General features: G+C 42.0%; 1 protein-coding gene across 1 annotated transcript; it reads right to left on the reverse strand.

The window, feature by feature from the left end:
• Nucleotides 1–20,283: 20,283 nt before the first annotated feature.
• Nucleotides 20,284–24,139, reverse strand: prdm14 (PR domain containing 14; the record flags this gene model as incomplete). The annotated part of the gene is made up of 8 exons (XM_079234105.1): nucleotides 20,284–20,453; nucleotides 20,748–20,970; nucleotides 21,764–21,865; nucleotides 22,294–22,496; nucleotides 22,588–22,858; nucleotides 22,956–23,116; nucleotides 23,216–23,269; nucleotides 23,515–24,139. 8 exons carry the CDS (start codon nucleotides 24,137–24,139, stop codon nucleotides 20,284–20,286), a joined length of 1,809 nt encoding a protein of 602 aa, XP_079090231.1.
• Nucleotides 24,140–27,365: the final 3,226 nt, after the last annotated feature.

The following is a 27,365-nucleotide window of genomic DNA, read 5'->3' on the forward strand; positions in this document are numbered from 1 at the left end:
AGACTGAACAAGCATGCCTGCATTTTTTAAAAGGGGGGTTGTTACAATGCTTTCCTTCATATCTAAGTCTTTCCCACTGCCATTGCCAACCATTATTGCTGCATTGCATTTCTCATAATACCCAGCAATAAAACACACCGCCTCTTATTAGAACAACTGTTTATCGCTCATAAGGGGTCAGAAATCAAAATCTATTTAAAATATCAATATTGATGGGCATTTGAGACCAGTGTTTACGCAGAAATTGATCATTCCCCATTGAGCTATAGCTCTTCAGATGGTGATAAATGTTTAATAGAGAGAAAATGTAATCAGACCGTTAACCATCAAAACATCTGTCTTGGATCCATTTATAGTGTGAATGAGCAATGTACTGATTTCAAAACTGCGCACTGCTTCCTCGAAGGAGAGAAATACAACACCACCCTCTAGTGTACAATGTAGTTCAACTAGAAAATGCATTTACTGCTGAAAATGCATTGGAATACTGAAAAGAGGCTGAAGGCTGAAATATTTGAAAAATAGCTGGAAGCAATACGTAATATTCTATAAGATATGATATGATGTATATTATATGTTTGTAGCGTCGCTGCAGTAAATGTGCTTATTTGCGTCACTGTGAAAAAAATTGTGAGGGTACATGTAAAAGCAGCTGTGGGCAAAGTAAGTTATCCATGAAGGAACAACTGCTGAACAATTTATATTTCTTATGTGTTGGACAGTGGGAAGTGCCATCAAACTGCAGTGCATAGCTTCAGGATTTGTTTGAAATATCAATGACCTCTTTTCGTAATAATATAATGCGATTTTCTCCCTCAAGGTATTGAAAACAGCAAAAATTAAATTAAATGAATTTTTGTATAGACCAAACTCATAAATTACAAATTTTCCTCAGAGGGCTTTACATTCCGGAGACATACGACATCCTCTGTCCCAGGACCTCACATCGGCTCAGGAACCCCCCCACCCCCCTAAAAAAAAAACCTAAATGGGGAAAAAAGGGGAAGAAACCTGAGGGAGAGCAACAGAAGAGGATCTCTCTCCCCGGATGGACAGAAGTGCAATAGATGTCACGTGTACAGACTGAACAGCATAACAGTTAAAATACATTCAATGCATTTGATATAAATTATTCATATGAGGAGTTATATGAGGAGATGAAAAATGTACAACTCCCAAAAACAACAGCAACAGTGGATATTGTAGAATAATAATGATAACAAAAGCAGTAATGGTATTGGCAATACTAATTGCATTGCAACAGCAATAACAATGATAATAGCAGTAGTAAGTTATTTTCGTCACTCGTCGACTTCTCGTTGTCGATCAGTTTTTCTATGATATTAAAAAGATAAATAATGAGCTGATCGAGTCCTACGCAAGCTTTTACGCAAGGACTGTGATGTCACAGCGAAGTCACACACATCAGTCATTTTAAATATATATATATATATTGTAATCTTTTGTTCCTCCTGGGGTACACGTACCGCCATTTGAGAAACACTGATCTAAAGAAGCTAAGAGCTGAAATACAATGCAGGAGAAGCTGGAAGCTAAGATGTTAAACTGTATAAGTTGTTGTCGTAGTAGAAGTAGTGGTAGAAGTAGTCTATATATAAATGGATTCAATTCTATATATAGAATTATATATAGATATATATTATCTATATATAATTCTATATCAGTAGTGTGTAGTATCAGTGGTGTAGTAGAAGAAAGAGTTCCATCAGCAATAATAGTAGAATAAGTAGCAGCAGCAGCAGGAGTACTAGTAGTAGTAGACTAGTAGTAGAGGGGTTGTGTTTCTGAACAAGACCACTAGATGGCGCCCAATCCTCAAGGCTGTAAGTGTCAGACGGAGGGATTGGTTGCATCATAAAAGGTAGGCTGATGACACACAAACAAAATGAAGAAAAACTGATTCAGAAAAGTAATTTCTCTGGTTACACCAAGATTGCATCCACGGCTTTGATTTTAATTAGTATAATCTCTGTCTTGGAAACAATTAGCTCATCAGGTTCCTGGTGGAGATTAGTTGGAATGATGTGTACAGGTGCACAGTCAAACCAAAGTGGATACCGAGTTGCATCCATTTTGACAGGTCTTTTGAATCTGTGTTACCAAATGTATAAATAATCATTATGATAAGTCACTGTAAATCACTTTAAATTAATTGAAAGTATAAGAAAAAATTGAGAAAATTATTTTCTAATTTAATTAGTGTCAATACATAATGCTTTCTATTCATTTTAGAAATATTTGTTTTAAACGGTCAATGATAGTGTGCATTCCTTTGATTTGTGAATTTAATTTCTTTTCCATTCCTTTTCCAAATGAAATGTCTTTACAATGTTCAAAATGCTTGTTGTGCTTGTGAGATATCTTCCCGTCAGTCACTGAGTGATTGCATCATCATCACCACCATCATCATCATCCCCATCATCTGCAGCCTGGCCCGACACTTCCCATGGCCTTGGGTCGGTCCCCCCCTGCTCCATCCCACACTCTTCCTGTTAACCATCCCAACTTTATTGACATTACAGGAATCACTAATGAAACACCGTCTGTTTCTCAGCTCACTGTGTCTGCCCGTGGAGCTATTAAAGGGCATCACACACAAATATGCAGACATGTGTGCTCATAAATATACTGTACTTTCCCATCCCCCCACATTTCACATATACACACATCAGTCTTTTCCTGTATAGCCTTGGTTATCACATCCACCAAGTAACACATACGGGAAAATGCAACGATGACAGAAGTTGAAGTGTGTGTGTCTGTAACTGGAAGTCAGGGGTGCTTCTAGTTCCAGGACTCCAGTATACCTGCCTCATGAGGAAGCATAATTAAACCTAAATAATCAGTGGGCTCTTTGTCTCAGGGCCTCTTGATTGTTTTGGCTGTTTTTGCATCATGAAAAGAGAGGTGAAGGAAACAATCCATCTGTTTCTGACTGTTGCACAGTTTCATCAGCTAATGGCTTTACAACGGCACTCAAAGATATAGGAAGACTCTATGCTTGAACTATAACCCTCTGTGGTACTGTTTTACCACTTTCTGTTTACTGGAAAGGCATCCTTTTAAATTAGCAGTCCTCTTTGTGCTGCTTTCTACGGTCAACATTCTTGTGATGTGGACAGACTCCCTGGTCTGCTGTCGGGACTACTCCCCAAATCAGGTTACCCATTCAGAAGGGCTTGCAACTGGAAACTTTGCAACCCAGAGAGCGGCTGATGCATATGAATAAGGCCAGCAGATCAGGACAGAAGGGTGGTGTAGTAATTGTGTTAAAAAGTGCAAGGGCCCCAAAATAAAGACCCCCAGTATAAGCCTGCGGAGACCCCCTCACTGTGCTGAGCAATCCCAGCAGATTGGGCCCCATGCTCATGCAAAAGTCCTCACCCCCATCCCCTCTAGACCCATCACCCTCAACGCTATACCATCACCTCCAAAAGCATGATTGTTAGGCCAGGTCACCCAATGAGTATACACACGGGTCCTCCATGACAAAGACTGGCTGAATGTCCCTTTCCTAATAAATCACCAGGACATTAACAAATATGTTCATTACTATAACAAGAGCACAATGGCTCCATTGCCTGTGGAGATTGTTAACAGTGATAACACAAAGATGACCCGAGAATTCCCCCCTGCTGAGAGGAGCATTGGAAAACATTTGACTAATTATTTATGGATTACTACAACGCAAATTCTTTCTATCAAGAAAACCTGAAATAGGTAATACAAGTATTAAATGTTAGAATACAGCATACTCCTTCTTGTGGGGAATTTACTGATTTCAGTCTCTAGTATAAAATAGAACATTCTCAGTCAGTTACACACATCTGTTGCCTATTTAGTCCAATATATATAATTCAACTAAACTAATGAAAAACATTTAAATTGAGATTATATATTTTACAGAAGTTTTCCTATTGTATATGACACTTTTAAGAAGGTTTGCTATCAATCTTGTGCTAAAAACAGTAATGGTTGCTTATCAAAGCTACTTTTGATTTGAATTAAATCACCATCTCAATACCAGTTACATTTCTTCCTTCTTACCAAAATCCCATTATTTTGATTATGAACGGTTGAGAAAAAGACATGTGTGAGTCATTTGTTTTAATTTGAATCAAAGCAGAAGTGCACATGCAAGTAAATAAGCTCAACTTGTGTTGCTCAATGGACAGAAACTGATGAGCTGCTGTTGCTATGAGTTCATTCATGAAGTCATTTTAGCTGCATACTCAGCATGTCTGTCCTCTGAGAAGAGCCCCTAAGTTTACTGTAAACAGAGGGGCTGTTTCAAGCCCTCTTCAATTCCTCTAACACATATGGAAATGGGTCATACCTTTAAGGCTTTGTCCTTCTCCAGGAGCATCCACACAGCTTTCACAATGTTAAAGCAGGGACTGCCAAACATTTCATATTCATGGAGCACAATTACCTCCATATGAATGGAATAATTGTCCTTTAGAGGTTTAAGCTACCAGCTGAAGTATGTGTGCAATTTTCAGGCCTTTGGGCTAAGGTGATCAGCACCTAAGCAGAGGGTGTGCTCTATCATCTGTCGGAGGGAAGGAACATCTGACCGCTGTAGTACGTCACATAGTCCCCAGTATTATGTACTGCGTGTTTGGAAGTGTGTGTGTGTGTGTGTGTGTGTGTGTGTGTGTGTGTGTGTGTCAAGCATTGACTTTTTTTTAACCAGCAACACATACCACAACAAATACCTTTTGGATGCAAAAAGGAAAATAACCCATCTGTCATTAAAAATGTTTTCCCCAGCAAGTTTACATTGCTGAATGAAATAATTCTGATATAACAACATCGGATAACTGAAATGTTCTTTTTGGGACAGCTGTGAGCAATGAACACATGTATGCTACCAGCTGTGGTGCACCTCAATTTCCTCTGTGCAGGGTGGGCTCTACTCGGATGAACCTAAAAGCGAAATCCCCTTCATATTGTTGTCATACCACCCTGACACACAGCAGCCCCTCTGAAGCCAAAGGTACTTGAGTGTGTGCCTTCTTAAGCCCTAATGAGGATCCTTCTGCCCAGCTCATCCCACTAATTACCTTCTAGCCATACTGCAAATGGGCCACTCCTGATAATCAGCCTAAGCTGGGAGGAAGGTTAGATGGAAGCGCAGACAGAGGGAGACATGGATGGATAGGGGATGAAAGGAATTAGGGTATTTCAATGAAACTGATTAGCTGGGAGCAAAAGCCCCAGTTTGACAACTTGTTATGTTTGGATGACATCACCGTTGATGCATACGGTGGACGGCTCCCCAACTGAGCAGCTGGTTCTTTTCTTTTTCTTGAGTGTGTTTCTGCTGACAGAGTTGGGAAACTATGCTGTTGTAAACTTTTTCATGTCTGATTATTTACTGAAAATCATTGTACGTAATAGTACTTAATTGGGTTTTAAAGAGTTGAGAGTGTGTCGCAACTTTTCAGTTTTCTAAACCATAACTTTGAACACATTTATGTAATTAGTCTGTTGATATTCTATATTTCCTTATGGTCAACAAATAACACCCTACTAACAATTATTGTCTTTAGCTATAGCCTGATAGCTTATTGTTATGTGATAGGGCTCCATTATTGTCTAACAACTATTAAAAACATCAACGAGCCACACTGTTGCACTAACTGACATATTCCTTCATTACAATGAACATGGAAGCTGTAGTTTAATTAAATAAAATCAAACCCACATACATTAAGTTGAATACTCAGTTGTGAACCAAACCACTCCAAGAGGCTGTCTCTCTTTCAACCGCCCTCTGGTTTATGCAAAAACAACATCATGGAATAGCACCAGTTGTATCCTTTAATTTGTCTGGTCAAAATTTGGCAATTTTTCTACTTTAAAGAGAGACATAGTCGGCAGGTCCGTCTTTCCTTATTCTCCTCTTCGTGATCCCCCCCTCCCACACACACACACACACACACAAACACACACACACACACACACACCCTCCTCTTAGAGTAGTTAGGTTCTTGAGACACAGCTGCTAATAGAGCAATGCCTTCTGCCCACGATCCACACACACACACACACACACACACACACACACACACACACACACACACACACACACACACACACACACACACACACACACACACACACACAATGCAGCAGTGTTTGCACTGTAATTACCGCAACACTGTCTTTGTCTGGACTATAATCCAAGGGATCCACTGTTGGTCATACGTGCCTGCTCCTTCATTATTACCAATACTTGCCCTCCTCCTTTCCCCTGAAACCACCCCCAAACCTCCTCCAAAAGGCCGTCTCTCTTTCACCCCCCTGCGCCCCACACACAAGAGAAGTGTGCTGCACCACAAAGGCACTAAAAAGGAGGCACAATTAGCCCTGTGACAGTAAGCCCCGGTGTGGGCCAGGAAGCATGCCGCACAATGGGGACAAACTTTTATACGACACTTTAATGCAAACACTGGAGTGTGCTGCCTCTCATCACGGCCCTTTGTGACCAGAAACAAGCAGCCATTCATGTCATTTATTAGTTACCTATTAATTGGGGAGGCACAGTGTTGCCAGTGAGGCAATGAGGGAGATGGTGTCTTTAATTGAATCAAATGCTAGTCAGTCAGAGATAGCTCTGTCAATAATTATATGGATCAATACAGTGACGGCAATTGCTATCTGAGATGGATTGTGTTTTTTTTATCTTAGCACATAGAGCTCTATGCAGTGTAGCAGAGTGAGACATCTAGTTTCCTTCTTACAAAACAATACAATCTTACACCATAGGTGTACACACACACACACACACACACACACACACACACACACACACACACACACACACACACACACACACACACACACACACACACACTTCAACAGGTCTCCACTGCTGCTCCATATCTCCACTGCTGGACCCACATTAATGATCGGCAGACTTAAATAAACCCTCTGTGGTCGTTCTCTATCGATCAGGTGATCTGGCTATCAGATAAGCTAACAGATCTATGAAGGACTCGTGCTGTAATTGAGTTGCTCTGCGGGAGTGTTTTCAAGCACATGTGTTAACAGGCTCATCGTATGGTATGCTCCTGGAGGATTATCAGCACACACTTCAGGCACATAGTGTTGCTTTTTTTGTGTGCGTGCGTTTCATATTGCAGACCCAAATGGGAGCTCTGCTCCCTGTGCTAATTATGAGTTGTAAAGCGGGTTTTGATTGTGGTTGTTGGTTTGAGTCCCAGAGGGGGATCAGTATTCAGTCTGTCCACTGTGCTGTGTGATTAGAGAGACCGGGGAGAGGAGGAGGGTAAAGTTTAGGTTGAGATACCGGGAGGAGAATCCCCTCAGATGTATTTCTTTCTGTCATTTTTGACTGGAGAATACAGGCGTCCTGATTGCTATTGTGGATTATTTTTCTTCTTTACTGTTTTTATGACCGCTTTTACTGTTTATTTATATTACTTTTATTGTTTTACTATGTCTCTCTGGTGTGCACTGCTGCTGTAATCCTGCAATTTCCCCATTGCGGGACTAATAAAGGATTATCTTATCTTAATCTCATCAAAAAGTCAAACAATATAATATTTCACACAACATAGTCTTCTACAGGACGGATTCATGGATGTGCCATTTCTTGAGAACACTAAAGAAAGAGAGACTTGTCCCAAATTGTGCGTCAGGCAGCTATAACATTACAAAACTCAAAACTGAAAGAGTTAAAAAATACATACTGGCATGTGAGACGTCTGGGAAAAACTATTTGTTTGTTTCATATTATGTTGGTTTTGCAGTCAGGTGTTACTTGTAGACCTCAGAGGGTATCCTGATTAAGTTTTAAAAAAGTTGCCATAGTGCCATAAACTGTTCATGTGTGTGTGTGTGTGTGTGTGTGTGTGTGTGGTGTGTGTGTGTATGCCACTTCCATGCTTCCGTGACCACCCGTGACACTAATTTTACCTGTCAGCTCCCTCACCACAGCAGCCATACTGGCGACATACACTGACTAACACACACACACACACACACACACACACACACACACACACACACACACACACACACACACACACACACACCAATCACCTGTCCGTTCAGAGATCTGCATCCAGAAGAGATGGGTTACAGGACAACAACAGTCACATTTAATAGACACTCTGGGAGTCTGGGAGCTGCCTTCATTAGAGGGTTTTTTTTTTTTTTCAGGAGTTGAAGGGACAGTCTAATGGTCAGGTTTAAGGCTAATAGGGCACAGGGGGATAGGAGCACCTGAGTGAGGCCCGCTGCTCGCTTATTACACACACTGACATATTAACACATGAGTGAAGTTGGGATGACACACAAAAGAGAATAAAGAGGCATCATAGTGACTATTGAAGCACTTGATAAGGTAAAGTGGCAAGTCAAATAACTGTCTCTTTAAAAAGCTCAATCCACATATTTTCTCACTTTTCTTTTGAGCGAACTAGCTACGCAGAGAGTTTGAGTTTTATTTGTGGATTTTTAGAAAGGGATGCCACTGTTGTGTTATTAATAAAATGCTCGCACCGCAAAGGATAGTCACTCATTGCGATGGTGGAAGAATTCTCAGTGACGGAGACATGGAAACCTAAGTAGATGCAACCAAAATGTGAAAATACCATCATTGTAATTTAAACTCTAATCAGAACAACAGGGCTAACATGTAGAGATCAAACCCCTGATCAAAAGTCTGCCTAATCCTGCCAGTGATAACCAACATCTGCACCTTTCCAATTTGTATTCTCAGTTTAAAGAGTGATTTAAGAGGATCACTAACTAAAATATAAGTATGCTAATATTATGAGTATTGTTTTAAGATAAAACAGCCTCCAAAGCAGGATGCCTATCGCAACTGTCTGACCCTGACCTCATAGAGCAGCTCCAGTTTGCATAACTCTCACACGGTTACATCTGTGCTAACAGCGAAGAGCCACATCTCAGCCTCTAAATCAGAGCCTGTAGCTCATTCCCTCTCCTCCTCTGCTCCAGACAGGACGAATAGCTTTTTTTTACAGAGGAGCATCATCGCTCACAGCTGCTGCGGTAACTCTGGCCGGCTTCATCCGTCAGCCAAGAAAGGCCAATGAGCTGCACCCTTTTGGCCTCACCTCTGTTGCAGTGGTAAAATATCAAGGATGACGATGACGATGGTGATTATTGGTGATTTCCTCAGCTGTGTGTGCCATTAAGGGGAGGAGGGGATTGTTGTTCTTTGTCTTGTTTATGTGGGGAGGGTCTACTCAGGGCGGGATGAATCGTCTGTCCTCAGGTCACTGTTTGGATCACCTGGCTGATTGTATTTCCACTGTTGATTAACTGAGGCTGGATTAATGCGAGAGCTATTTATGGAAGAGCGATTGATCTTACTGTGTTGCTCCTCAGCCACTGTCTTAATAAATATGTGCTTTATAAATGGAGCACTGAGGTTCTCTATCTCTTTCTAAGGCGAACCCTATAGATCCCCGCTCTTCTCCTCTCTCCTCATCGCCATGTTCCCTCTTCCTTTAATTACTGTGTTCATGCTTGACGGGCACTGATGACTTGATTAAGCCTGCCGTGTGCAGTTCCAGTCTCTACCCTGCTGATGAATGAGTCCAAAGCTTATTAACTTACTTGTTCTGATCAATAAGGCGCTGGGCTTGAACGCTGCAAGGACAGAGAAGAAACTGCTGTGCTGCTGCTCCTCCACGCTGGCAGCAGGGATGAAATCAACACACATGATTAGCGTGTGTAACCAATCCTGCAGCTCCGTGGAGAGAGGAGCACCGGAGGATTGATTTTCCAGATTACTTTCAGTTGCAGAGCTGTTAGAGTCAGTCTTTCCGTGATTTTTTCCCGATAAAGATTGCTGCCTTTGCAAACATATTCAATGGGGACAAACTTTTATACGACACTTTAATGCAAACACTGGAGTGTGCTGCCTCTCATCACGGCCCTTTGTGACCAGAAACAAGCAGCCATTCATGTCATTTATTAGTTACCTATTAATTGGGGAGGCACAGTGTTGCCAGTGAGGCAATGAGGGAGATGGTGTTACAGAGGGTGGATGAAACAAATGAATCATCAGTGCCTTTAATTGATAAAGATTGCTGCCTTTGCAAACATATTCAATTCTTGAGGTTCATGCGATGCTTATTAAATCAGCACAAAGGGTAAAAAAAGAGCTTGACATGGAGAGAATTTGATGGAAAGTCAAAATTCCCCTAGATATTTGGCAAAGTGTCTTCAAGAAAGATAAAGTTTTGAGTGTTAATCTGACTTTGAGCAGCACTTCTTAATTTTGACATTCTTTCAGCCAACACATCAGACAACACGTTGAGTTATCTATTAAGAGTTTTACACATAATGGTCATCGTGTTGAGCAATAACGATAAAGGGTTGACAGTTTGCATCGAAAGATTATTTTCACACAACATTTTAATTATATTTTCTGTTCTTTCTAAAGATTGTCTTTTCTATGTTTGTGTTGAGTTGTATCAATTAATAAAAAGATAGTTCGGCTTCACATTGTTTTGGAGCTCTTTTACTGTTTGTATCACCCACTGAGGCTCATACATTAGCTCCCCATACTCATTTACACACAGGAGGCCTTCTGACAGCATCCAGGGCCAGCGGATGAAGAAGGGCTACATTTAAACCCTATTCCCCCGAGGAGGCCTTTCAGCTCCACCAGGCCCTTTACAAACCAGAGGCTCATCATTGAAGCTAATTTGACCTCCAATGGAATCAGCCAGCATGTTGTAGCCCATACAGCGCCGCTGAACAGATATTGTTTGAAGGTGACATCTTAACTGATAAGCCTTTGAATAGGAGATTATGACAGAGGAAGGTGCCATGTGTCTGTCTGCACCCCGGAGCCACAGAAAAGAAACAAAAAAAGAAAAACACGCTTTTCTCTCTTCACATTCCGATATTGATCATTTTTTGTGCTGTAAATTCAATCTTTCATGGTAAGAGGTTCCAGTATTGATGTATTGTGGTCAGTGATACACACACACAAGAGAGCTGAAAGGTGTTTGATTCATTTTTCATGTCGAGAAAACAGATGCTTCCTGTTGCAGAGAAGATGCCGCTCATACGATACCCCAGCCCATACGCCCTTGTGTCTGAGGACTATCTCTGGTTTTGTCAGGGTCCTTAATGAACAGGACTTTGTAATGTAAGCCTGTAACTGTTAGCAGGCCTGGCTAGGCTAAACAAGACTAGGTGCAGGATGGCCTGTATTGACCTTTGTTTCCCCTCTGCTGGCTGTTGTGTTTGGAGCATGTGTGAGAGTGTGAGCAGGAAAGTCTTCTGGGAAGAAGCCCTTTAAAGATGATGCGCACCATTAATGTGACTGTAGGTCGGCTCCATTTCAGAGGCATTGATCTGCTGCTGGAGCTTACAGAGTGGCGTGGCAGCGGAGCTAAGTCTGAGCGGCTGGAGAGAAGGACCAGAGTGGGATCTAAAAATGATGCAATGATGGGGTGCTAATGCAGGAATTCAGTGGGCGCAAAAGGTGTCACTGGGTTTAATTGAAACAGAGTTCTCCGCGCAGCTTCCAACAGCATTCAGCTAAATCCGGTGACTCTCAGGTCAAGTACAGATAAAGGGAAAAGAAAGGGCAGGAATTTCTTGACTGAGTATTTGCCTTTAATTGGGCAATCGAACGAAAATGTCCACATGTTTCTTCATTAGAGACAGAGAGAACAAAAACAAAAATGCAAACACACATATACTCAACCTACAACAAGTGAGTAATTCCTATTGGATAATTGGTTCAACAGGATTTGATTGATTGGATAGTGGATTCAAAAATGGGTGTTGCCATAGCCCACTGTTGTGAAATGTTAATCTGTTTGCAAAATGAAAGACTGCAAAGCAATCAGCGTGCTCCACTCCTTTCTTTTCCCTTGCAAGCTCACTATGTTTAGTTTTCTGTTTAAGAAAAATAAAGATCATCACATTTGGAGTGGACTAAGCGAAATAAAACACTTTGTATAAACATTAGGTTTGATCTTGTGCAAATATATGGATTAATTCAAAAAGTGCATTGTCCTTCTTACTTCTAATTTATTTAACAAGGACAATACATATGATAGATAGGTAGATGTAAAATATGCATATCTGTTGTTGTTAAATCACTGTTTCACTTGTGCATTAAAAACTTTGTTGTTTGCATATATTTGAGGAAGCTTTGATATATTTTTGGTAAAGGTTTGTATGGAAAAGATGGTTGACATGTAGACAAATCTATTTCACAAAGTCCATTAAAGAAAGCTATAGGAATATGTGTTATACCCAGAGTGTGGACACTTAGCAGGCTGCACTAAATCCTGAAGTGAAGAAAATACTTGCAGAGCGCTGCAGTTTTCCTCTGATAATTATACATTATCAGAAATATGGGCTGACTCTTACCGTATCTTGAGTCTGAGCCATCCACTGTGACTTCTATTACCTCAGTCAATAAGAACATCGTCAATAAAGTAGTCTGGGATGTCTAGTTTGTATTAAGTGAGGGTTTATGTCTTTCTTAAGTATTGAATATTTAGTTAATATAAAACAAATGGCATGGAGTTGCATTATTGCATTATTGAAATGGGAAATGCCACAGGGTAACTTATATTGCTTCGATAATGATTGACTACGAAAAGCAGCAATGATTGCCACCTCTAATTAATTGGCCTGGTGTTACCAGATGAATCAATGACCATCAGAAGATTGTCTGTGGCCGAGATGAATCTCATGTGTTGGGAGATTGTTAAAAAAGCATAAACAGATCAATGGAGCTCCACTTTATAGGCTTGGATATGGCTTAGATATCCATTCTGCTTGATGTTGGAGTGTGTGTGTGTGTGTGGGGCAGACGGACCGCTTGGTAACCAGAGCCGTAATACAAGCCCATTTAGCATATGGCATTTTTACCACGGAGAGGTAAACACAGTGGGGAGGCCAGGAGAATAGTAAAACACACTGCTTGGGTCAGATCTCCCTGTGGACCCACACAGCGTGGACACACACAGAGGACACAGTGTCCAGTCCCAATGACAAGCTGAGGTCACTCAGGGAGCAATTCTTTACGTCTGCTTCATTTCAGTTTTTTTTTTCAGTCTTGTGTTAGGCTTGGAAAAAAAGTCTAATAGGTACCTGGGCTTACTTTTTCCACTCTCTATTTTAAAGGTTCTCATCCACCCTGCAACCTTTATTTCCCCCACTCTGTGGGTCACGGTGATTCTATACGTGTCCCAACACTTGAGGATGTTGATATCAACTGTCAAACCTTAAACCCTAATGGGGCTTTTTTTAAAGTGACAATCTTAACAGATCAATGCACCCCTTAGGAGTCAAATTACAAAGACCGCCAATGACCACACGTGAAGGAGAAGAAAAAAAGGAAGGGAAACAACATGACACTGGAAGCATACGACAAAGTCAGCCGAGACATGTGCATACCAACCTCATACCTGCAGCTTGATTTCATGCATGTCTTGGGCTAATTGTGCTGCAGCAATCCTTTGTTTGCTCAGCAAACTTGCCAGGGGGAGGTCTCTCCAACAGACTGCTGAAAGGGCGTAAATGACCAGTGGTGGCGGGGTGTTAAGAAGTTAGATGCCGGGAAGCAGCACTAAGGTGGTGCTAAGCTAGAGAGAGGCCACAACGGTCTGTTAGGGTACATTAGGTGAAGGAGAGGGTCTTAAGGCTTCATGAATGTTTCAGCAGGACGGGGGAGCATTTGTCTTCCAGCTCCACTGTCAAAAAGCCATCATGACTCAGAGAGTTGGGGGGCGGGGGGGAGGGGAGCTGCGGCTTAGACGCCAAGACACTCTATTTCCCTGTGGCAGAGCACGCATACACCCTCACAGACGAGGACAGTCGGTGCACTGAGGAACACTCACACGCAGCATGAAACAACAACAGAAGTACATATACTCTTAGCTGTGGTAGTGCACTCACTGCCCGCCTCATCCTTCACAGTTTTCATCTCCATCACTGTCAACACACATGCTGGTAAATCATTGCCTCTTGTCTCCTTGACGAGCAGGTTTAAGACCTTTCAGCATTACACTCACTAGTGTTTGGCACCATCGCGAAGCATCAGGCGCTTAAACAGTCATTCCTGCCCCGAGGTAGCTGCTAAGCATCCACACCTCAGGGCCTTCCAGCCTCTTCGCCCCTTTGACCTATTCAGACCTTTGGGAGCTGCCTGGGGTCACGGTCAATTGTCCCGTGAACAATAGGAGTGTAGCTGTGATAGCGGCAGAGACTATATAACCTGTGGTAAACTGTTTTTTGAAAGGCAGTGGAAGGAAGGAGTAGACCCTAAAAGAGGAGGATATTGACCCTGACATCAACGTGTTAGCATAAAAAATGTCCGTACCAAGCTTCACATGAGTTGCAGGCCTGTTCCAGTACATGACATGGATACATGTGTTTCAATATCTATGCCAAGGCATGGCTACCTTTTATTTTAGCCACTGTTTAACACACAGACAAGACAGTTGACCTTCTTAGCTGCACCATCATTGTCCTAATTTAGAGGTAGTCCCACCAACTTGTAAGAAATCTGAAGACATTTGGATTTACACTTCTGTAAGTTATGATCCTTGAGGATATAAAGGAGACATCCTATGTTGCCTCACACTAACTTCTTTTAGCCACAGTGTGGGCTTCCCAAATCAGACTGTAGTTTGATAGAGCAGCAGTAAAACAGTGATTATAGAGTGTGAGATGGGACAGATGAAATGATGAGAAGAAGAGGGAACTAACTAGCTGATAAAGCAATTGTCCTCCCTTGTCTCTGCGCTGTTAGCTTTGTTAAATGTGACTGACAGCTATTGATGAACATGTAGCTGACCGGCCCTCCTCTCTCCAACACTTCATGATCATGTGTGTGTGTGTGTATTTGTGTGTATGTGTACCAACACTATATGGCAATTGTTATTGTTGTGCATTGCATTGGAGTGTTTGTTCGTAAGGGCTTGGTTTGAAGGGTTATAGTGCACTGTGTGGCTCACTCCTGAACTCTCATGATGCTCCACGGGGAAATCAATCATCAGCTGTCCTGTGTGGCTGGTGACTGTGCATTCTCCAGGCAGAAGAGATGAAGGGAATGAAGGAGGTGAGGAAAAGACAAGAGTGCTTATTAGCTAATCCACTTCAAGAGGGTGGAAATCTCCCACTTCTCTGTTTGTTCAGACCACAGTTACAAATACAAGATGCATATGGAATACCTATTCTTTTTCTCAAACATATGAAACACACCATCCAACACATATCCATCTTCCTCCCCCTCTCTGACAGTAACAGAGAGAAAGCAAACAGACCTCTATTTGACTGTGTGGAGTCGATGTCTGCCACACGTGAGTGTTTCCCTCTAAGTGTTGGTCTAAATGGACAGCTTAGTTAGGATTAGTTGGACTAACAGCAAACATCTTTAGAGGCAGGGAGGTCACCTCATCTGTGCATGGATGTGCATGTGGCAGGAGTACAGTGTCCATATGTTGTAAATCCTCCCCTCAGGGACAACACATGGTGTCCCTCTTTTAATGGCAGAAAGTGCACATTTAACATTGAAATCTCCCTCAGATCTCTGAAAAGTATGTATTATGAAATATAAATTGCACCTCAAACTGCAAGCAGCAAGACTGTGACAAATGGATTATGATTCTCTCAATTTAAAGACTCATCCACTCAAGTGGTTTTATGCAAGCATGCACCGGTGTGTGTCTTTTACTCTGGCCAATAGTGTCGTATATAGCAGCATGTGGTCCAACTGTCCTAAAGTATGAGGCCTTTCAACACCTCTACCCCACCGAGAGAAACATTCGCCTGAGAATAGACCATGGCACAACAGGGGCCGCCAAAACCACGAGGAAACTGTCACATGGGAATTACACGGTTTCAGTCTATCAGAGCATAGCATATGCTACATTTGCATATGTTTTTTTGTGAGGCAGCATCAACCTGCAATTTCTGGAAATGTATTAAAAATTGGAAACATGCAAACACACAGACGGAGGGGAGCGAGAAACGTAGGGCCATTCAGACCGATGAGAGAGAGAGAGAGAGAGAGAGATAGAGAGAGAGAGAGAGAGAGAGAGGGAGGCAGGTAGGGAGTACTGTAACTAGCTATGCTCTTCTTGCCACCAAACTGGTGGCTTCATCACTCACAGGAATAACAGTTGGGTACATACAATAGCCCTTGCGCATAAAGACACACACATAGCACACCAAGAACTATTGTAAAGCGCAGCGCATGGGGAGAAGAACCCTATAACACTTTCTAACATCCCGAATGACAATGCCAGATGTCAACCTACAAGCAGATTTACTCCTCTCAGCACTGTTGCATATGAATCGGCCAAAAAGAAGAGCCCGGCGGTCCTTCAGGGGTTAAATAGTTCAAACAGGAGCAAGGACATGGTAGATAGATAGATAGATAGATAGATAGATAGATAGATAGATAGATAGATAGATAGATAGATAGATAGATAGATAGATAGATAGATAGATAGATAGATAGATAAATACATAGATCGATAGATAGATAGATCCCATGAGACTCATGTATACAGTAGATTCTATGATGGTTACTTTGGAGGTTGCTGTGGGTTATGTGGGTATGTGTGTGAGTGTGTGTGTTAGGGGGCAGTAGGACAAAATATGTTGCCCCATGGGACCACAGTGGAACCTCACACCAGCCCCCACAGAGAAGGATAAGGCCATCTGCCCTCTTCACTCATCAATCCCACCTAGAAGAGACACACACACACACACACACACACACACACACACACACACACACACACACACACACACACACACACACACACACACACACACACTGAGTGCTGGCCAGCAGTACGAAGAGGCTTTACAGACAGTGTTTGATCTGCCTTTCATCCAGGCAGCAGCATGCAGGCCGCTGAGCCTCTCGGTGTGTCTCCTACTGTCCACTGTCCCTGTGGAAATCACAACAGTGTATAACAACAGCTCCAACCTGAGGCTTGAGTGGCAGGACACAAGCTGATCAGTCTCATCTCTTGACTGAGGGAGCAGGAAAGGAAGAGGAAGGGGAGGGCGACACAGCCCAGTGGATCCATTCAAACTTAAGTTACTTCACTCAAACAGATAGCACGCCATTGTGACGTGACCAAATTCAAACTAGAATGCAGCTAAACCTAATGAAGAAACCCAAGAATATTCACAGTACAACAACAATAGCAGAAAAGTCAGTTTTGATTGTCGCATAAAACAAAAGATAAGCAAATGAAGCAATGCAAAGCCAGTTAATTTGTATAGCACCTTGAACAATTAATTAGAACAACATTTGTAAACACAATAAGCAAAAAACGATATATATGAGAAATAAATAAAAAAAGATAAATACTACAGCATATATTGTGGGACACAGTGGGGCGTGTCAAGTGTTATGTAAGATCAAGCCTTTTGCACTAAAAAAGTAGAAAGTTTCAGAATTCTCCTTCATCTTCATCTGGTTTGAGGCAGACTGAGGCACAGATGGACAGAGAGCTGTGTGGTTATCCTTTATGAGTCCACTCAGCTGAGAGTCTGAGGCCTGTCTGGAGCAAGCAGCGAGTCTCAACATCAGCCAGACTACAGCAAACACAACACACAGCTATTAGGCAATCAATAGAAGCTAATACATCAGAATATTTGACCACTCAGCTCCACTGGTTTATCAGACGGAAAGGAGGAGAGGAGCAGAGAAGAGAAGAGATCTATCAATCATAGCGAATGCATTTTACAAGCCTATCCCCACACCAGTAATATCTTCTTTATATCAATAGACATTATTAATTGATCACAACAACATATTCAGTTATGGGATGACATTGTGCATTGCTCAGGAGAGAGTTATGGCCGTTTGCTTCAACCTCAGAGGGAATTCACCTCAGCAAACCTAAGCCATAAAGATCCAGAGCTCCTATCATTAATATCATATTAATATATAGATGGATCTGATGGATAGCCCTCCAGAGGCCCTGTTAACTTGCCAGTAGGTTAAGTGTGAAATCAATCCGTATAAACGACCTGGATAAAAAATCTTCCATGCTGGAGCAGTCCAAAGAGTCCTAAATCAGCCAATCAGAGAGGTGCTATAAAACCAGTCTTTTAGCACGGCTCGCTAACAATCTCAGTATTTCAGCTCTGGCAGCTCATTCTCCTTTTTCTCTCCTTCTGTCTTTCTTTTTGTCTTTGTTTCTTCATCCTTCTCCTCCACCCCTCCGCTCCCGGAAGGCCACAAAGGGGAGTATCCTCTCTTCTCACAGCAGGCCCCTTGTGGAGGCTCCGGGGTTGTATACATGGGAGGCGCAGGGTGATCTACACTTGTTCAAGCATCCATATTTCAGCTATTTGACGGAAGAAGGAGGCTGTTAAACATTCAGTGAGGAGGTGCCCTCTGACCCTGAAGCTGCTGTCCATCCGTTACAGAAAATAAACAGAGAGTTTATAGAGTGGGACTGACTCCTCTCCCTACAGACGGCCAAGGAGGAAGAACAGAAGAGTGTAATATTTAGACCCTTATTTACTTTGATTTGATGGCAAAACAGGAAGATTTCAGCTCAGTGTTATCTTTGACGCGTTGTCATTGCTGAATCGCTCATGTCTGTCTTGTGCTTTTTGCTGTATTATATATCTTCTGCCAATGCTTCAACATCCGCTGTAGCTCTCAATTAGCACTGTCGCAGCATAGCTGTGTCTGACTGCCCTCGATGTGAAGTATGATGACCCAGAGGTTAAAGGTGACATAACAGATCACTGAGACAAAGGCTGGACACGTTTTCATCCGTCAGACCTCATGCTGCTGCCACCAACAGGTCCAATTGGATCTTCTCCTCAAATGAACCACCACCACACACACACACACACACACACACACACACACACACACACACACACACACACACACACACACACACACACACACACACACACACACACACACACAGGAAGATATCTATCTATCTATCTATCTATTTGTCTCAGGACAACACATGTGGGACAGTTGGTGACAGTGAGGGCAGATGTCAGTCATGCCGAGTTCCTTTGTGTGAGGGAGCAATAGACCACCCTACTGCTGCACTCTATTGTCATTCATTTGGTCCAGTGCGGGGTTTGTTCATCTTTACTGTGAGCAGGCAGTCTTCCATCCGTCACTTGGCTCCATATAAACGCTCCAGACAGTGGATGCATGCAGAGGCACACATGCACTGACTGGACTGATAGGTGATAAAGGCACAGGGTCCATAACAAAACACACACACACACACACACACACACACACACACACACACACACACACACACACACACACACACACACACACACACACACACACACAGATGCAATCGTCTGCATCCATGTAGCTTTATCTGAATTATTTAACAAAACTGATGGACAGCACTTTTGGAGAGACGACACAACAAAAGGAAGAAGAAAAAAAAATCCTAACGGAAATAACCTGTAATTTATTTCATTAAATTTTTGGAGGGAATGAAATCCTCTTTCATTTAAAAATCGTATTGTCTGCCACATTTCTGACAAAAATCCTTTAGTATTTTGATTTGTTCTCAACTGAGATTTCAATGAAGGATCTGCTCAATTCAGACATTAATAACCAAAACCAACACTCGTTTCATGCGCTTATTGTTTATTTGTTAATCATGAAAAAGCGGACGCTCATAGGGTACAAACGAAGACACTTTCGATTGCTTTGACAGACTTACATTACAGTAAAAAAATTGTATCTTACATTATAAATTAAGAGAGGGTATAACATTTATTTTGTACACAAGTATAGGCTCAACTCTACAATGATAAAAAATAGCTTTGCTTTTCAAGCGTTTGTCGATGCAAGAAAACCCAACATAATAATAATCATAATATTATATTATAACATTAATAACATTAATAATAATAGCAGTTTTATTATTATTACGGAATCGCAATGTGTTCACAAACAATCACAGAGTAAAAGCTTTAAACCAGAAAACAACAGACATCATATTTTAACATATTATAAATAGATTTAGACACATTTTGCCTACAATTTAAATTATGATGAGCCTATTTCAATAGGCCTACTAAATAACATTTTGTATTTCTTAAGCAGCATTTACATAAAGAAAAACGACGAGATCCGACCTCTTTACCACACTGCTTCTGTAGATAGTCTTTTGTGATACTTGTATCATATTACACACAATGAGAAGGGCTTTCTTTGTCAGGATTTACTCAGTACAGTCTTGCTCAGTTCCAAGGCCGATACTCTGGATTTAAAACTGTTAAACCCGTGAAAGAAAAGTTTTGTCCGGCGTTGTTCTGTATTTTTGGATTGTCCTTCATTGGATATGCGGATCCCTTCTGTAATGCACTTCCTGGAGAAGGAGGAACAACTGTGCTGTCCAAGATTTGCCTATCTGCAGAGTGAGAAAATAACCCAATAAAATAACATGTTTCAAGGAGGATGCAATGCAAAATGTCCCTTTTTTTAATCCTAATATTTATTCATCTATATTTGATAATAAAGACAAAAAATATACTAGCAGAATAGAGGCGAAGAAAACTCGTAATATTAGATTGTTTTAATGCGTTTCTAAAATCACTTTAGATAACCAACTTTGAATCATATCCAGCTAATAAAACCTAAAAAAGAAAAGAAAACGAGACTGCCTAATATTTAAATATAGTGTAATGGAAAAACAATTCCTTACTTTTATGAGTCTTCATGTGATATTTAAACTCCTGTTCATCTTTGAAAGTCGCCCCGCACAGGTCGCAGGGTTGAGGTTTGTCCTTGTTGGCGTGGGTCCGCCGGACGTGGCTGTCGTGGGCGGCGTGCGAGGCGAAGGCCTTCCCGCAGTGCTTACACTTGAAGGGCCGCTCTCCGGAGTGCTGCCGGATGTGTGTTCGCAGGATACTGGAAGCAGTGAAGGCCTGGACGAGACACATCAAATATATGAGCCCTGGTATTTTATTTATAGTCCCATGCACGCGCGCCTCTCTGTTTCTTAATTTAGGCTATTTCAGCTCGTTCGGCTAAATTGGTTTAAAGTGTCATCTCTTGCAATTATATTCTACTGTTTAATTAATGTATGTATCATTATTGACAACAAATAAATAAAAATGTGTCTGAGATTTTTATTTTTTAAACAAACCTTCCCCGGGTGAATAAAAAAAGGAGGAGGACATCGAGAAGAAAGGATCAAAAACAAACTTCTGCTCATTCCAGGACCGTAAATTAAAAGTATAATCTCAGCAGACAAAAGGGTGGGTGTACATCTAGCGATAATTAGTTTGTAAGTGTCTCCGTGGTGCGTGCCCGCAGAGAGCCACAATAATGAGGGGCTCGAGCCAAATGCACCATGAAATGAGGAAGCACTAAATGGATCCAAACTGCGGACTGCAGGTTATAAACGCGTAGAAGAAGAGGAGGAAGGAGGAGGAGGAGGACAAGAAGACTAAAAACATTACTATCATGAAGATGAATACTTCCATTAGTTGAAGTCTCGGCCGGAAACCAGAAGATTTGTGACTCTTCTATTCAGCATCAACAATCTTCTTCTAAAACTATTTGTTTTTACAATGAATCAAACTTAAATTTAAATTAGATAATATATTATGCCGTTACAGTTTACAACAATATCGTATGTGACAACAATACATAACATAGTTATGATAATTGTGGTAAAAGTGTATTATTAAATTAAAAAACAAAAAGGCTTCCTACCTTGTTGCAGTACACACACTTGTATGGCCGTTCTCCAGAGTGCACGCGCATGTGTTTGTTGAGACTGGACGATTGGGAGAAACTCTTTCCGCACACCGAGCACTGCGGATCAGACAGAAAACACACAACAAAACACATCAGTATGAGTTAAAGTTATTTAGTCATTTAAATGTGTCATATCTTTGGAAGCCAAGTTAACCTAAACTCATATTTTGTGTGTGTTTTGCATAACAATTGTAGGTTTCCATTGATTTTTTAATAGCTTATTTGCAATGATATATAGTTGTGATGCTTCAGACTGAAAGCCAACTAAAGGTCTTGAAATAATTTGCCTTTTTTAAGAGGCCCAATAAAAACCCGAAGCATCCGTTTCTAAGTGACGCTGTAGGGAGCTGTCCCTTCAGCACCACATCCACTTTTGCATAAACCTGTCGACTTTACTGCGCGATGCAATGACGTAATGGCCTGGCAATACGCGAATGGAATAGATACCCTGAACTAAATGCAACGTACACGCACACGCACTATACCTTATGAGGCCTGTGTTTTTCGTGAACGTGTAGAATGTGGATCCTCAATCTGTCTCTCTTCTCGAAAGATCGGGTGCAGAGGTGACAGGGAAACTTCCGGTCGCCCTGGTCCACGCAGCGCGTGTACTTCAGATGCTTATCCCTGTAGTACTTGTATGCAAACACCTTCCCGCATCTGTCACACTTGAAACCCTCATCGCTATCTGAGGAAAATACAGAAGCAATAAGTTTAGTGCGGCGGTAAAAAAAACAGAGAGATCAGATAGGAGAACCAGCAGACGGTTGGGTTCTGACCATCAGGGGGAGGAACCATGTCGTGTTCCTCTCTGGGGTCTTTCAGGGTGAGAGGGATGCCGAGGAACTGCATGTAGCAGTCTCCGTACCACACCAGCAGCTCCTGTCCGGGCCGGATTTCTTTGCAGGCCTCGTAGAAGATCTGACTCTGGATCTGCACAGCGATGAGGTTCTGCTCCTCTGGGAAACGAGCGCACTTCACAGAAGACATCCAGTTTCCTGAGCCTCCTTTGCCATCAACGAAATGACTCAGCCGGCCGTTTTCAAACACCTGAAGCCGACATCACATTAGATATGAGTTCAACTTGTCTGATTCATTTCCTGATTGGCTATACACCGGACTTGGAAGAGGAATTGCAACACATTACCTCCCACATTAGAGTGTTGTCGTCGTATGTTTTAATCTCGCTGGTGTTGACCACTTTCCCCTGGAAAGGTCCGAAGCGCGTGCCTTGAGGGATGCTGCTTTTGTCAGTGAAAACTCCACAGTGGGACACGTTTCCCCAAGCTGCCTGCACGACAGTTAGCCCTGCGACACAGTTCCAAAAAAGAAGAGTCAAATCTCTGCCGCGCCTCCATCAACTCAGACACACAGAATTAAAGTGGATTTAAGAAACGAAAGTCTTACCTTCAGGAAGTTCAAGAGTTTCTTTGTCCAGTGGATGAGTGAGAGAGTCAGAAACTGAAAAAGAAAACAAGCACAAATGAGCCAATGGGGGATACAAAAATGAATGGGTTAATAAATCAAATTTCTGGAGGAAGTTAATAACTAATTATTAGTTAAGCAGTACTGGCCCTTACAGTCAGCAGACAGTGAGTTGTCCATATATTTAAGGCCATTTATAGGCACACAAAAAGGCCAAACTATCCCGTCCCATCATCTCATGAAATTAAATGAACATCCCATAACTTAGACAGAAGTCTCACCTGACTTTTCGGGCAGGGCCAGTCCGGATATCGCGTGACCCACGGAGCGCTCCTGGCTGCCGGAGTACCCGTAGAGCACCATGAACAAGTCATCCTCGCTAAAGTTATAAGACGCGCGCGCTTTTTCCAGCGACTGGAGGCGAAACAAACTGTGTTTGGGCGGCGAGGCGGCGGAGGAAGACGCGCAGGAAGACCTCTCGCTGGACGGGCTGCTGAAGTCCGAGGACAGCGGACCGGCGGCGTGCTCGGTCACCACGGCGGCCAGCTCCTCCGGCTTGGAGTACAGCGGCTGTCCGGGCAACATCTGGCTGAGGTAAGGGATGCCGGAGGCGCTCAACATGTGTCCGTGCAGGTACGACGGGTGCTGCTGGTGGAACGGAGGCGCGCCGCCGTGCAGGTGGAGCGGCAGGGTCGCCTGAGTGTCCGAAACCAGGCGGCCGAGGGACTTGAGCGGGTGGAGGAGGCTGTGAGTCCGCGGGAAGAAGTCCATGTAGTGGTGGTGGGGGTGCGGGCCGGGGAGAGGGGCTGGGTAGAAGCCTCGAGCCGGACTGCCCTTTAGCATGCCGGCTGGGAAGCAGCTCTTGTCCTTCAGCTCGACAGGGATGCTGGACAGGGAGACCGACATGACAGCACCGAGGGGAAATGTTCAGATGGAGACGTGGACCCTTCAGGGGGAAAGAGAGAGAGAAAGAAGAGGAGGGTGGGAGATGAAGTGAGGGTGAGTTATAAAAGTTTAATGCAAGACATCTAACAGGGGAAACATGACATCAAGAGAGGTTGACCCCCTGAATTGATTTTTTAAACCTAAGTAAGCCTTTAACATACGCAACCAACAAATGGTAGCTAAAATATTCATCTTAGTGTAGTACATTTGATTCATATAACACTATTTTATTGAATCTACAACTTCTAAAAACGCATCCAGATTTTCACTGCAGACGAAACAATTGAACAAATCTATTGCGTAATAAGTCAAAGCAGTTCACGGTGAAATTGAACAGCCGATTTTGCAATATTTCCAGCTGAGAGGACACAGTCAGATGTTCATCAGCGTTCAACGAGCGGCTAAAATGAGGTGTTTTCTTTTTTAGGAACCGTTTACCAATCAGCCAGTAAATAGAGAGACAAATCAGGGTCATGACACTATAATTAAAGAACAGTCAGCCAGAGCAGAGGTCAACATTAATGAAGCTTTTTATAGACCTTACAATTACTGTCGGAGGGGGGGGGGGGGGGGGGGGGGGGGGTATAAGGAGGGGAAATGTTGGAGCAATATTTGCGGAAAGGAAATTATTATAAACAATTAAAAAAAAGTTGAATTAATGAGTGGCATGCTTTGTGACAAAACACACATTTGATTATCTTAATCCTGTAGTATTTTTTTTTTAAAGAATATATCAGATAACTTAGTGAGTCGGTAATTTCCTTTATACAATTGCAGTAAATTAACGTAAATTGGATTAAAAAAAGAAGCTTACCTCGTGAAATAAATTACAGATGTTTCAAATTTGTGTCCGTCATGTCCAAGATTCAGTCTTAACAACCCCCCCGTCTTAAAATCAAACACAACATCTCCACACTGTGCAGGTACACGCGCAGCAGGTCTGCACTCCAGAGTGCGCAATGTGCTGCAGGAACGGTGGTCGGTGGTCATCTGAGGGCACCGCTACTGTACAGACAGGTCTTCCCCGCTCCTCCTTCCTATTGGCCAGGAATCAGCTCGAGCTCATGCATCTCAATGTCCCGCAGGAATACATCTTCTCAGGGAGGGACAGCCCACCCGTTAACCTCACACACCCGTCTGCCTGCCTCTGCTACACTGAGGCCGATTGAGAGAGGATCCCAAACATTTCCATGAGGACCCCCAGCCCAACACACACACACACACACACACACACACACACACACACACACACACACACACACACACACACACACACACACACACACACACACACGCACACACACACACACACACACACACACACACACACACACACACACACACACGATTGTATCTGAAGGACCCCCTGTGAAGTCTAGATGTGTGTTGTTATGACTTGGATGTGGTGAATTACAGAGGAAAGAATGGTCGTTTATCGGCGCAAATCTTCTCTCTCGGCTCTAACCTTCATCAACAAAACGAGTAAAACTGCGACGAATCTCCATCAATACTTTGATTTATTTACATTAGGATCTCGTGCTTGTCAATGAGTTTAGTGGTAATTCTATTGTATCATTATGGCTCATTTTAATTTCCTTTTCTTGTATTTGAGTATTGCAAGCAGACAAATGCTGGTGTGTCATTGGTTTATATGCTTGCCCCAACATCTAAGAAATAAACGTATTCATACATTTATATCGCTAATTTAGGCGATTTATCTAAGCATGAACCCAAAAGAAAAAACTCGCCAAAATTCTGAATGTAATGGTTTTCTAGTCGTCTAATCCTTATTGACGCTATTACTAATATACATACACACACACACATATATATATAAATATATATATATATATATATATATATATATATATATATATATTACAGTTTAATTGTATTTATTTGAATATATATTGCAATTTACTTTGTTCGCCATTTGAATCTGTTGTGCGGTTTTTAGATTTTGGGAAAATACAATGCATGGAGGCCTTAGATATATTTTTTTATGTGGTTTTAATAACATGAAATAAGAGTCACTCGAATAAATACTGCAATAACAGAATTCTTTATTTACAAGGCAAATAGCATCAGCGAAGCCATATTAGTTCACAACTTGCATAACTGTGGTTTTAACTTCTCTTGTATATCTAATTTTGCATAAAACGCTCACACACACTAGGGGTACAAAGGTGGATGCAGGTATACAGTGTGATTCCTGTGAACAATGCAGAAAAAAATATCTGGGGGGGGAAACACAACAGTAAGCTTTCCTCAGAAAGTCCATATAGTATATTACATATTGCTTCAATATCCCTATGCATCATTTTTTCCATACAAACAGTGAGGGGGGAAATTAAATGACAGAGTCTTCAACCCAACACAGAACAGAGAGCAATGGTGAGGGACAGTTCAACTGTGAGGAGTCTCCAGCAACTGCGAAGAGTTGAGCAATGATGCACCCATTCAATATTGTACACAAGTCATTATACAAATTTATACAGACAGCGGTGTAATGTACAAGAACGAGAACAGACAAAATCTAAGGCATTATGCTAGGGTTCTTAGCATTTCAAGGTTGCATCTTAGCTCTAAGAAATTGGCAGACAATACAAAAGGGCATTTAAAGTTCTTCAAAACCATATAAGTTAAAAGAGAAAAAATATTTTTTTTTGTTTAGTGGGTCAAAAGCCTGGATATTTGTAAGGGGCAAAATCATTTATTTGCTCCTGTCCTCATTATAAATGCTAAAAAATGCATTGCTACCACATGGCTTTAAATCTTTTCAAAATCTTGACAATCTTTGGAAATTTGCAGAGGGCTGTGAATCATTCTTTAAAATGGCTCAAAAAGGCTTGTCCTGCACAACTGTATGATACAATCAAAACAGCATTTATCAACAAAAAAAAAGGGTGATCTCCTGTAGGCCCACAGCAAGACAACTGCAGGACGTCTGCAATGATGACAATCACAACATTAATGCAGGCTTTTGTCCCAAAGTTGACTTGCTACAGCTTCAAATTTCATTTACACAAAAAGCAAAAAGAAGCAACAACAGGCAACTTCCTATCTAAATGCTGAGAAGAGCATGGTACAACTGTACAACACCACATTGTCAACATGTTGAGATAAACACCATCAGTCACACCCTCAGGCCTTCAATGACAATACATTCAGAATGATTCTCTTCCTG

This window comes from Taurulus bubalis (genome assembly GCF_910589615.1).
Source record: "Taurulus bubalis genome assembly, chromosome: 18".
Taxonomy (NCBI): Eukaryota; Metazoa; Chordata; class Actinopteri; order Perciformes; family Cottidae; genus Taurulus; species Taurulus bubalis.